General features: G+C 41.5%; 1 protein-coding gene across 1 annotated transcript in view; it reads left to right on the forward strand.

Moving 5' to 3' along the window:
• Positions 1–13,239, forward strand: part of tmc2a (transmembrane channel-like 2a) — a 35,044-nt gene that overhangs the window by 15,585 nt on the left and 6,220 nt on the right. The window contains exons 6-12 of the mRNA XM_052109166.1: positions 3,282–3,363; positions 3,603–3,709; positions 4,298–4,396; positions 4,715–4,857; positions 6,947–7,094; positions 7,400–7,588; positions 13,035–13,214. Of these exons, the coding sequence (XP_051965126.1) occupies positions 3,282–3,363; positions 3,603–3,709; positions 4,298–4,396; positions 4,715–4,857; positions 6,947–7,094; positions 7,400–7,588; positions 13,035–13,214 (948 nt within the window). The remainder of the gene's footprint in view (positions 1–3,281; positions 3,364–3,602; positions 3,710–4,297; positions 4,397–4,714; positions 4,858–6,946; positions 7,095–7,399; positions 7,589–13,034; positions 13,215–13,239) is intronic.

Consider the following 13,239-nt stretch of genomic DNA (forward strand, 5'->3'; position numbering starts at 1 on the left):
CAGCCCTCGGCGTCGCCTGATGCCGGTGGCCGGGGGAGAGGACGTCGTAAGCGGTGTGCGAAAGCGAAGCCGGAAAGAGGGCGGGGTCCATGCTAGGCTAAAACAAACCCTAGCCGGCCGGCTCTCCCGTCTATCCTGCTCTCAAATGTTTGCTCCCTGGACAATAAACTGGACTATATCCGACTCCAGCAGGCTACGCAGCGTGAGTTTAGAGACTGCTGCGTCTTTGTTTTCACGGAGACGTGGCTCAGCGACAGAGTTCGGATGCCGCCATTCAGCTAGACGGGCTCGCCTCGCTTCGTGCCGACAGAAATACAGCTCTCTCGCGGTAAGACTCGCGGTGGTGGCTTGTGTGTTTACATCAACACGGAATGGTGCAAGAACTCTATGTTAGTCTCTAGTTACTGTTCATCGCTGTTGGAGCTTGTGACTGTTAGATGCAGACCTTTTTATCTACCACGGGAATTCACCACTGTTTGCATAACCGAGTTTACATTCCCCCAGCCTAACGCTAAGGAAGCGCTCTGTGAACTGTATGGGGCTATGAGCTGAACTGCAGAACGCTCACCCCGACGGACTGTTTATTGTCGCCGGAGATTTCAACCATGCAAATCTCAAGACAGTGCTCCCTAAATTCCATCAGTATGTGGACTTTGCAACGAGAGGGGCTAACGCTTGATCTTGTTTACACAAACATCCCAGGCGCTGCACGGGCGGAGCCCCGCCCCACCTCGGCTACTCAGACCACATCTCTGTTATGTTAATTCCAGCATACAGACCGCTCGTCAGACGCACAAAACCGCTTCAGAAGCAGGTGAAAACCTGGCCAGCAGGAGCCATCTCTGCTCTTCAGGACTGTTTTGAGTGTACTGACTGGCACATGTTCAGGGAGGCTGCAACATATGGCGATTCTACCAACTTGGAGGAATACACAGCATCAGTGACCAGCTATATCAGCAAGTGCATTGATGATGTCACTTTCTCCAAGACCATCACCACACGCTCCGCAGTCATCCACGGCTTCTGGTTGGAGCGTGTGGTGATGTCACTTTCTCCAAGACCATCACCACACGCTCCAACCAGAAGCCGTGGATGACTGCGGAGGTGCGCATGCTGCTGAGGTCCCGAGACTCCGCCTTCAGAGCAGGCGATAAGGCAGCCCTAAGAACAGCTAGGGCCAAACTGTCACGGGCAATCAGAGAGGCAAAGCGTGCACACGCCCAGAGAATCCACAGTCACTTCCAGGACAGCAGTGACACGCGGCGCATGTGGCAGGGCATCCAGGCCATCACCAACTACAGGACAACATCAGTTGCCTGTGACAAAGATGCCTCCCTTCCAGATGCGCTGAACGACTTCTACGCTCGGTTTGAAGTGCAGAACGACGTGATGGCGAGGAAGTCCACCCCTCCTCCCAACGACCAGGTGCTCTGTCTTACCACGGCAGATGTGAGGAAAACTCTACGTAGAGTCAACCCACGGAAGGCTGCTGGACCAGACAACATTCCTGGCAGAGTGCTCAGAGGATGTGCAGACCAGCTAGCAGATGTTCTTACCGACATCTTCAACATCTCTCTGAGCAGCGCCGTTGTTCCAACGTGCTTCAAGGCCACCACCATCATCCCCATGCCAAAGAAGTCTTCAGTGTCCTGCCTCAACGACTACCGTCCCGTCGCACTTACACCCATCATCATGAAGTGCTTCGAGAGGCTCGTCATGAGGCAGATTAAGACCCAGCTGCCCCCTCACTAGACCCACTGCAGTTTGCGTGATCGTTCAAACCGTTCAACGGACGATGCCATCACCACAACCCTCCATCTGGCCCTCACCCACCTAGACAATAAGGACTCATACGTTCGAATGCTGTTCATAGATTTCAGCTCAGCATTCAACACAATCATTCCCCAGCACCTGATTGGAAAGCTGAACCTGCTGGGCCTGGACACCTCCCTCTGCAACTGGATCCTGGACTTCCTGACTGGGAGACCTCAGTCAGTCCGGATCGGGAACAGCATCTCCACCACCACCACACTGAGCACTGGGGCCCCCAGGGCTGTGTGCTCAGTCCACTGCTGTTCACTCTGCTGACTCACGACTGTGCAGCAATGCACAGCTCGAATCACATCATCAAGTTCGCCGATGACACGACCGTGGTGGGTCTCATCAGCAAGAACAACGAGTCAGCATACAGAGAGGAGGTGCAGCGGCTGACGAACTGGTGCAGAGCCAACAACCTGTCCCTGAATGTCGACAAAACAAAAGAGATGGTTGTTGACTTTAGGAGAGCACAAGGTGAACACACTCCGCTGAACATCGACGGCTCCTCTGTGGAGATTGTCAAGAGCACCAAATTTCTTGGTGTTCACCTGGCGGAGAACCTCACCTGGTCCCTCAACACCAGCTCTATCACCAAGAAAGCTCAGCAGCGTCTCTACTTTCTTCGAAGGCTGAGGAAAGCACATCTCCCAACCCCCATCCTCACTACATTCTATAGAGGGACTATTGAGAGCATCCTGAGCAGCTGCATCACTGCCTGGTTTGGGACTTGCACCGTTTCGGACCGCAAAGCCCTGCAGAGGATAGTGAGGACAGCTGAGAAGATCATAGGGGTCTCTCTTCCCTCCATCAAAGACATTTACAAAAAACACTGTATCCGCAAAGCAACCAGCATTGTGGACGACCCCACACACCCCTCACACAAACTCTTTACCCTCCTCCCGTCTGGCAAGAGGTACCGAAGCATTCGGGCCCTCACGGCCAGACTGTGTAACAGCTTCTTCCCCAAGCCATCAGACTCCTCAATACTCAGAGACTGGTTTGACACACACGTGTCCTGAGTTGCACTTTAATTACTGTCACTTTATAACTGTCTGCTACCTCAATAACTGCTATGTGCATAGAACATTATCTCATAGTATGTTATGTTTACATTTTTAGAAACTGTCATCTTTTTGCACTACTGAGTACTGGTCGGCGCTGCACTGTCTATTGTCCTGTTCATTGTCAGTAATTTGTTGTACTGTCCCGTACTTTTTGCACATGTTTGCACGTGCACTTTATATAGGTAGTTTATATAGGTATTTTATTTCGTTGTGTAGTCTCATGTGGTCCTATGTTGGTCCTTTGTTGTTTTTATGTAGCACCATGGTCCTGGAGGAACGTTGTCTCGTTTTGCTGTGTACTGTACTAACTGTATATGGTTGAAACGACAATAAAAACCACTTGACTTGACTTGACTTGACTTCTAATCCTCCCTGTACTCTCTGTGCCTCATCATATAGAAATGGATCAAGTTTCAAAGAGATTTTGAAAATTTTAGGACCTCTTGCATTCCTTGGGAACGAAAAATAAAGGAAGTTGAGAGTAAGTACTATTGAAAGAACAGAAATGGTGCATATTACATGAGATAACTTATTGATGATATACAAATAATTTCTTACTAGTGTAATGAGTTAAAAACCAACTATATTTTTTTTACTCCAAATGTTTATTCCAAACAACCAAGCAGTTCTCAAGAGAAACGAAATATTGCCCACTAGTGGAGAAATCAGGAATATTCTTTATTTTAAGCCCAGGTGTTCTTTTCTGTGCTCAATTTGCAGGTCACTTTGGCTCTTCAGTTGCATCATACTTTATCTTCCTGCGTTGGATGTACGGCATGAACTTGGTCCTCTTCAGCTTGACCTTTGGCCTGGTTGTGATACCAGAGGTCAGGGTTAATCTATTATTTTGTAGTGAACCCACATAACCATACAAAATGTTTGAAATCAACTTTTTTATATTAAGAGGCAATAAAGAATAGATTATTCAGTCAATTACTTTTTACTTGAATTGAATTAACAAAGTTTTATAATAAATCACATTCAAATGCAAATGAAGTAGCTGGGAGTTTTTCGGGATAAATTCTGACCCTGCATTGCACTGCAAAGCCCAGTTGGCACTCACACATCATCGAGCAAGCATCACATTCTAATTAACATCTGGTAAACATCTTAAAAATATTACATTTACCAACATTGTAAATCATAAATGTATCAGAGACATTTGATGAATGTCTTATTAACATCATAAAGTAAACATCTTATAGACGTACAGCAGATGAGCCTAAAAAATAAGTCTTCCAGATGTAAACACACACACATCAAATAGATATCTGGGTGATGTACGAGTGCTTTCAGGGCTCCTTTCCTGGGAAAAAGTATTTATACCTACCTATAAAAATTCCTGCCTGTCACTAAGCACACTGTATGCACACATAACAATAAACATGTTTTATACATATGGAAATCTTCACAAGGTTCTCATGGGACTTCCATATGGATCCATTCCACGGAAAACTGTGCCGAGAGCAGAGCAAGCCACTGCAATGGACTACTCTGTTCTCACAGACTTCAACGTAAGATACATACATTCATTTTATATTTGTACTTTTAAAGGGATAGTTCACCCCAACATTTAAATTCTCTCATTATGTACTGGGGGACCGGGACTTTTCCCAGTGGGACGTCCACGAAATGGGTCCAAATGGGCCGCAAAATGTCTATTATATGCCTAAGGGGGCTGCAATTTGCACCTACAATTTTTGGTGAACTATCCCTTTAAAATGTGTCATATAATTTGAGAGTTACACCATGACAATCACATGACATATTATCATGTTGAGCAGTGTATGTATGCTTGTCAATAACCCTTTTTGATGCTTTCTCTTTGACAGGGTTACTGCAAGTACTCAGTACTTTTCTATGGCTACTATAATAACCAGAGAACTATTGGTTTCCTGAAGTTTCGGCTCCCTCTGTCCTACCTAATGGTTGGCATTGGGGCCTTCGGGTATAGCATCATTGTTGTGATCAGAACGTGAGTGCCTCTTTCATCCATTGCTAGATGTTGTAGCAATGGCATGGAATTTTCTTCAGAAGTACTTCTTGAATGTACCTATACAAGTTAATAAGTGTCTGTGAAGAGTATATTAGTGAAGTCCGAATGGGATGACAAAAAGTTGGAATGTAGTGCAATGTCTGGGACTACTTATAAATTGATTGAAAAAAACAAATATTGTATAGGAATAGATTAAACCCTCAAATTTAAAGGCGAAGTGTGTAATTTATGCAGCACTAGTGGCACCAAACAGAACATTTCCATTTCCAGAATAAAGTGCTTGCATGACACAAGATTAGTGTTAAAGTTTCAAGTAAGCTTAGGAATTTGCTTCTGCGTCACCTTAAGTGTGCCATTATCATTACACTCAACATGTGTCTTGTTTCTGGCAAGTGTAAATCAGAATAAAGTAATTATGGAGCCAGAATGATCTCAAAAATAATATATATTCTGTACAAAATACAATTCATAAATACACAGCACAATTCACATTCTTAAAATCCGATTCATCAATTCAAAATACAATTCATAAATACATAAGTGAGAGCACATGCAGATATTTCCCCGATTGCCCACACAAATACATCTCACTTTAATACATTGAAAATGTTTTCACAAATATGTACCATACAGTGGTGAAGAATGTAACTGAGTCGCTGGAGGATGCAACACATTAGTGATTCCTAAGGAATTAAGAAATATAGACATCCAGACCTTATTGAACATATCAGAGCTTTAAACAAATAACTCAAGTAACCGTTGACTTTGCAGTTCTGCAAATGCCACACTTATTAAAAGCAAACCTCATAATATATTATGAGTTATAAAATGCCATGAGACATACAGTAGAAAGTCTGCTTTACTTACTTGTGGAGTGTGGTCTGGTGCAGTGCTGAAACGCTGAAAATGTCCCTCTCTGTGCACTAATGCAGTCACATTGTACAAAACAACACAACGTTCTGCTTCACAATGTGTTATGATTGCTGGAGTATTTGTAAATCGCAACCTGGCAGAAAGGTCTCAAAAATAGCCACAAACAAATCCAAAGCGATCCACACACATGTGACGAATTACAAATGCATATTCAACAATCCATGAATAAATGTAACACATTTTTTATACAAATTAATTCAAGAACTTGATAGATACATCTTTGTGTGGGCAATTGGGGAATTTGGGTAATAAGCTTTGTATAAAAGCGTCTGCCAAATGCATAAATAAAAGTATAAATATAGCTGTGCTCTCACTTGTGTATTTATGAATTGGATTTTGAGAATGTGAAATGTGCTGTGAATTTAAAAATTGTAATTTGTATATATATATTATTTTTGAGCTCATCCTGGATCCATAACAAATAAGCAACCAAAATATTACATGTGTGTTTGAGAGAGAGATTTTAGGAGAATCTGTTTGATCATACAGTCAGGTGGTAGAGTTGCATGTGGAATACAATATAACAAAAATAAAACAATGTAGCATTTTTTGTGCTGCACTGTTACGCGATGGAAAGAGTTTACCTGTACACTTTTATGAAAATCATACTAGTCATACCAGTTTTGCAAATTCATATAAACAGACATTGATAATGCGATTATAGCTCATTTCACATGTGATGAGAGCATTTGCATAGCCTTAGAGGCACAGAAGCATCAAAAACTTTCATTCAAATGGCCAGTGATTTGGTTGAAAATGGTCATGCAAAATGAAATGATGATGGCAAATTGTTTTGTTCTGGTGCAAACAAAGCGTGACGCGTTATTAATGCACTGCAGCGGGGGACAAAATGGGTTAAAAAATGTAGAATTTTTGGATACGTTTTACATATACAGTATTTTCAAATTGGATGTGTTTTAGAATTGAAAAAAATTACACACGTCACCTTTAAAGAATAAACCATCTCTCCAGTTATCCTAACAATATGAAAGTGCATCCAAAGCACCCAGTAACCCAGTAGGAATATCAACACGATTGTTTGTATGTTGACTGCAACTGGAAATTGCGCTTCTGTTATCCTGCCGGCGAGAATGGATTCTCTACAAAACTGAATAAAGTCCACTCTCGCTGTTAGGATGGCTAAAAACGCAGATGTGGGGGGAGGGGATGGAGAGGACAATGAGTTCACCTTTGCCTGGAAGATGTTCACCAGTTGGGATTACCTTATTGGGAATGCTGAGACAGCCGACAATAAATACGCCTCCATCACCACCAGCTTCAAAGTATGTGCTTGTGTGGATGTGTGCAAGTGGATGGATATGTGTGGATGTGTGTTGGTGGAAGGTTTGTGTTATGTGTGTGCTTACCTGTGCAATTTATATTTTATGGTCTGGATGTCCTTTCAGAGAAATGAGGAGGTCAACTCTTTATAAGACCAAATTTCTGCCTGTGGTTTGATAAATAATCTTTCCAGATGAATTGTTACAGTTTAGATAAATATGCCTTGTGGCTCTATATATATTTTTCTTCTATATTCAGAATGGTCATGCATGAGTTGTCAATCTGGAAGGTCTAATGCTTTCTGCAGGAATCCATAGTGGATGAGCAGGAGAACCAAAAGGATGAGAACATTCATCTCAGGAGGTTCTTACGGGTCCTTGCCAACTTCCTTATCACCTGCACTCTGGGAGGAAGTGGTTATCTCATCTACTTTGTTGTCAAACGCTCCCAAGAATTTGCCAACATGGATAACCTCTCATGGTATGAAAAGAATGAGGTAAATATTAACACAGTACCACATTCAACATCATACCTTTCAGCAATGATAGTTTTGTCACTATAAAAAGGCGCCATGTGTGATACCATCACTGTAGCATGGTAAAGTAACATTACTTTTAAATACCCTTTCCATCCATTCATCTTATATAGCCACTTGTCGTATGTAGGGTTGAGGCGTGCTGGAGCCTATCCCAGCTGTCTCGGGGTGAAGACAGGTAAACACCCTGGATATGTGGCCAGTCCATCACAGGGCTAACATACGCAGACAAATACATTCACATGCTCACTCTCACCTATGGGCAATTTAGAGTCTCTAATTCACTTGACCGGTTTTTTTTTGGACTGTGGGAGGAAACTGGAGCACCCGGAGGAAACCCACTCAAACACGGGAAGAACATGCAAACTCCACACAGAAAGGCCCTGGATGAGCAGGGACTCGAACCTTCTTGCTGAGGCAACAGTGCTACCCCTTAAAGACCCCTGAAAATCAAAATTAAACTTCTGCTGCTTTTATTCCATATCTATTAGCTTTAATATTTAATATATCAATATGCTAGTGTACTTCTAAACATTGACAAAAATGTCAGTAGATTAAACATTTAAAATCCGCAGTCTCTGTCTACAGGATAAAAAGACTCAGGAACATCAATGAGGTCACATAGATGTTGAGAAACCTTGTCAAATCAAATGCTTTCTAGAACGAGAACACACCCTCACCCTAAAACTGTTCACCGCATCTGGCTGTTTTCTAACTGGTGCTGATCATGCCTACGAAGGGCACTTCATAGGGAGCACAATCAATGCTGTAGATTCATTCCAAACATAATTACGAATAAGAATCACTTCAAGTGAGTTCCGACTGACCTTTATTACCTTTCAGCCATCTGAAGCTCTCAGAGTGGAGGGCAATTTTCTTTAAAGGAAATAGAGCATAGGCATGATCACTTCTGAATGGGACAATGTTTCCGGTAAGGGAACATAGTGAGCAACAAGAACGTTTTATTGCACTGGAAACATTTTGAGATCAAGACTAGAAATGGCAGAAACATTTCATTCACAGCTGTAATGCAAAGTGCTTCAAATAAAACATTATAAAGAAAATACAAGATTAAATAAATAAGGAGAGGTCACTTGATGCCATGTGAGGTTCGGACATGTGAATGGCGAGCTCTGCACACTTTGCTAGTTTTAATACTTTTTATGTCATAAACCGGTGAGATTCGATACTCTCTGATCCTTAACTGTTCTAGGAAGACAATATGTAAAAGAATTCAAAATCTTCGGGTTCTGGAGACATTAAAAGACACTTACAGTATGTGCTCAAGATGATGCCCCCAGGAGGCCCCCTAACAATTTGGCCAGAGATGTGAGGGAAATTCGGCAATTTTGGAAGGAACATGTCAGCAATGCTGATGAAGGTCATTGCTGACTTGGAAGATCTTGCTGTAATACGTCGATCAATCACTGAGACAAAATTCACAGAGGTGGTTACAAGAGTGGGGGATGTCGAGAAACAGATCAATTAACTGAAGTCATCGGAGAGGGGATTAGCTGCTAATCCGCTAGTGACCAAGGTGGATTTGGAACGAGTTTGGGAGAAGTTGGAGGACTTGGAGAACCGTAACTGCCGGAATAATGTCGGAAGTGTTGGAATTCCTGAGGATGAAGAAGGTCGGGATATGGTGAAATTACTGGATGGGCTCTTTCTGAGTCTGCTTGACATAACAGGCCATAAACTGGAAATCAAGCAAGCTCACAGGGTTCCGGCTTGGCAATCCGCTGAGGGAGAGAGGCACCGATCAATTCTGGACAAATTTCTGAGATCATCCAATAAAGATCTTTTGTTACACGAGGTGAGAAGTAAAGGCTTTCTTGGAAGAACCATAGCATCTTCTTGTTCACAGATTTTGTGAATTCGACAAGAGAGAAACGTGATTGATCCAAGGAATGCAAGAAACATCAAAGGGAGGTCGCTTTTGCACTGATGTTCCCCGCCAAATTGAGAATAGATGCTAAGGATGGCCATAAAATATTTACATCTCCACAGCAAGTGATGTCCTTCATAAAATCAATGGAGTAAGTTATTTTGTAGTACTTACATTGCAGCCAAGTGGACTGACTCACTGAACATTCACTTGACTGTCCGAGGACTCTTCAAGAAATTTCAAGAAAAAACGTTCCCCGAAGGAAGCTGAAAAATTTGGGAAGGTATGGGGTGGACATTTTTTCTTTAGTGCTGGCTCAAGTAAGAGCAGGGGAGTCATTACACTGATTAGTAAGCATCTAGTATTCAAAAGTCATTATAGTTTTAGCAGAAATTCAGGGGCAAAGTTTCTTTTGGCTAATATTTACTTGCCTAACGCTGAAGATCAGGGCTTTTTTAAAGATCTTGAAGGGATGTTGTAAGCCGTTGGCACCACTCATGATATAATATTGGGAGGAGACTTTAATCTATTGATGCACTCAGTCCTTGATCATAGTGAAGCAAAAGTGTGTAAGCCCCCTAGAGCAACATTGATGCTTCACAGGATGTGTAAAAATCTTGGTCTTACAGATATTTGGAGACTTTTGAACCCATCTGGTAGGGACTACGCATTTTTTTCATCAGTCTATAAGATTTATTCCAGAATAGGTAAAAAAAAAAAAAAATCGAAGTCCCTCATTTCATCTGTTGTTGATCATTCAATTGGAAACATCTTAGTCCCAGGTCACACCCTGGTGAGTTTAGAGGTGTTGCAACATACGGAGAAAAAGAAATCATATAGTTGGCACTTTAATGTATCCCTTTTGCAAAATCCTGAATTCCAACAAACGTTAAAGGTTTACATATGGAGACCAACTGGTCCTCAGTATCCTCTGTAGGTATGGCTTGGGAGGCACTTAAGGTGGTTCTTAGGGGTCGGATACATACAGTATGCCTCATTCACTAAAAAATCCAAAGCATGAGTTATGATCGGCAGACGGATCATTCTCAGGAGATGGAAGTCAGCTGGAGCACCCTCATTGCAGGAGATATGGGCGGGGTGGCGGCATTCGAGGAGGTCATTTATAGAAGGCTGTGAAAATGGGAATGTTCGGGGGGAGGGGCTTAACGTATATAATTTGATTCTGTATTTTTGTTATGTGTATTTATGTTATGAAAGGAATCAATACAAATTGTTAATAACAAAAGATTAAATAAATATAAAAAGGAATTACTAAGTTCACCCATTTATCACCCAAGTGATAAACTATGGACAAAAAAAGCCCATTTTGTCCATAGTTTATCACTTTTTCTTGTTTCACAATTAAGTGTTAATAATCAGTTATTGATTTAATCTCAGACATTGTTTTTATTTCTTAACAGAACATAGTGAATTCTTAAGTCATATCTGAAGCCATTAAGCATTCACTAGGTTATTTCTTATTTATTTATATACACTTACTTTAATTAACAATAGACGAAGCCAACATAATAGTGTTAATAATACATTAGCCACCGCGAGAAAGATAAAGCTGCAGGCAGAGCGCCAAAAAGGGGCAGGAGCTCCAAACCGCCAGCAAAGACATAGGGAGCCCCTAACCTAAACCTTTCCCTAACCCTAACCTTGTGTGGAAGTGGCGCCTCCTTTTGGAGTAGGCGCAACCCACTTTTGGACATCTCTGGGCTGCAACTATGCCTACTTGGCCACAGCGGCTTACTTGTTGCGCTTAATTTTTTGAACACCAGATGGCAGTATTTTTAACTGACTTAATCCTAATGATCTGAGAGGTCTGTTACGTTTATTTTCAACAAGCATAGCTGCAATTTATTTAGGTCCTAGGCCATTAAGTGATTTATAAACTAGTAATAGTACTTTAAAATAAATGCTAAATGTAACTGGACACCAGTGTGAAGACATCATCACTGGAGTATAGGCATGTAACGACACACAAATTTCATGATACGACACTATGTATAGCCTTACGATGCGATATGAGCACCCACAAATGTTCCACTGTTCACATAGTTTCAAAGCAGCTTTATAGAAAATCAGGCACTGTTGTTTGAAAGCCCCCTGTGAACAAGCTAAAGTGACAGTAGCTAGGATAACCTTTCATTGTAATTTAGTGGTGAAAAAAAAAAACAACTCGAGAGGAACCTGACCTCTGGTTTTAAGATATATTAATCCAATCCAATTTTATTTAGCTGCTTAAGCAAAAATCGATCTGCACACGTACTTTTTTTTGCCCTCTTCCCCCTGTTTCACTTAGATGTAAACTTTACCACCATTATTAATGGCTTATAACATGTGAGAAGCATTTTGAATGAGTAGCAGCTGTCTAATGGTCTTTTTAGGAAGGCCGGTGAGGAGTCCATTGCAGTAGTCAACACTATAGGTGATGAATGCATCAAAAGTTGACTGGATACGACACATTCAATTTTTGTAATATTTTTTAGATGATAGGCTGATTTAGTTATTGCTTTGATATGACTATTGAAACTAAGGTCTGACTCCAAAATGACACCAAGATTCCTGACTTGATTTTTTTAGACCCCTGGAGTCAAAGGGAATTTCACCTTTGTTGCCAAATACAATGACCTCTGTCTTGTCATTATTTAACTGTAGGACGTTTTGGCACATCCAACTGTTAATTTCATCAATGCACTGGCAAAGAGAGTCGATTAAAATAACTGGTGTTGTACTGTAGTCATTTGGCGAGAGGACTATATAGATCTGGGTGTCGTCTGCATAGTTATGGTACTCAATTTAAGTCTTTCATAATTTGGCCTAGTGAAAGTATACAGGTTAAAAAAAGAGAGGTGCCAGAATTAAAACTTGTGGGACGCCACACGTCTTGGAAGTCCACTTAAATTGTTTGTTGCCTATGTTCACATAGTAACCTAGATACAACCTGAACCAGCTGAGGACTGTCACAGAGAGCCCTACCCAGTTTTCCAGTGTGTCTAGGAGTATGTTGTGGTCAACAGTGTCAAAAGCAGCAGTGAGATCTAGTAATACCAGCACTTTTATTTGCCTGAATCAGTATTTAAACGAATATCATTTAGTTTCTTTATGACCATTGTCTCTGTGCTATGATGAGGTCAGAGACCAGACTGAAAATTGTCCAAGCCATTTGAGTTTAAGAATTTAAACAACCTTTTCAATGATCTTGCCTATGACAGGAAGATTTGAGATTTGTCTATAGTTTTTAGAAACAATAAGTCAAGATTATTCCTAACTACTTTACTTTTTCCAACAATTTTTGCCTTTTAATGAGACTTCCCCCCTTGTTTTACAATCACTGGACAGTTACACCACCTAAACATTGTTTATATTGTACTTTAAGCCCCAGAAGAAAAAAAAACTAAATGCATTTTTAAACAGTATGTATAATAACCTTTGCATTTAAAGACATTGTCTGTAGAAATATTACAATGTGTGTAAAAGCCCAGCTAATGATGTAAAAACCCTGTACCTCAGCTTGAGATCATCATGTCTCTGTTGGGTCTTGTGGGTCCGATGCTCTTTGAGACCATCGCTGAGCTGGAGGAATACCATCCTCGTATCGCTCTCAAGTGGCAGCTGGGACGTATATTTGCTCTCTTCCTTGGAAACCTCTACACATTCCTGCTGGCTCTGTTCGATGAGGTCAATGCTAAAGTAAGAACCCTTATGATGACAGTAA

This window comes from Xyrauchen texanus, chromosome 3 (genome assembly GCF_025860055.1).
Source record: "Xyrauchen texanus isolate HMW12.3.18 chromosome 3, RBS_HiC_50CHRs, whole genome shotgun sequence".
Classification (NCBI taxonomy): domain Eukaryota; kingdom Metazoa; phylum Chordata; class Actinopteri; order Cypriniformes; family Catostomidae; genus Xyrauchen; species Xyrauchen texanus.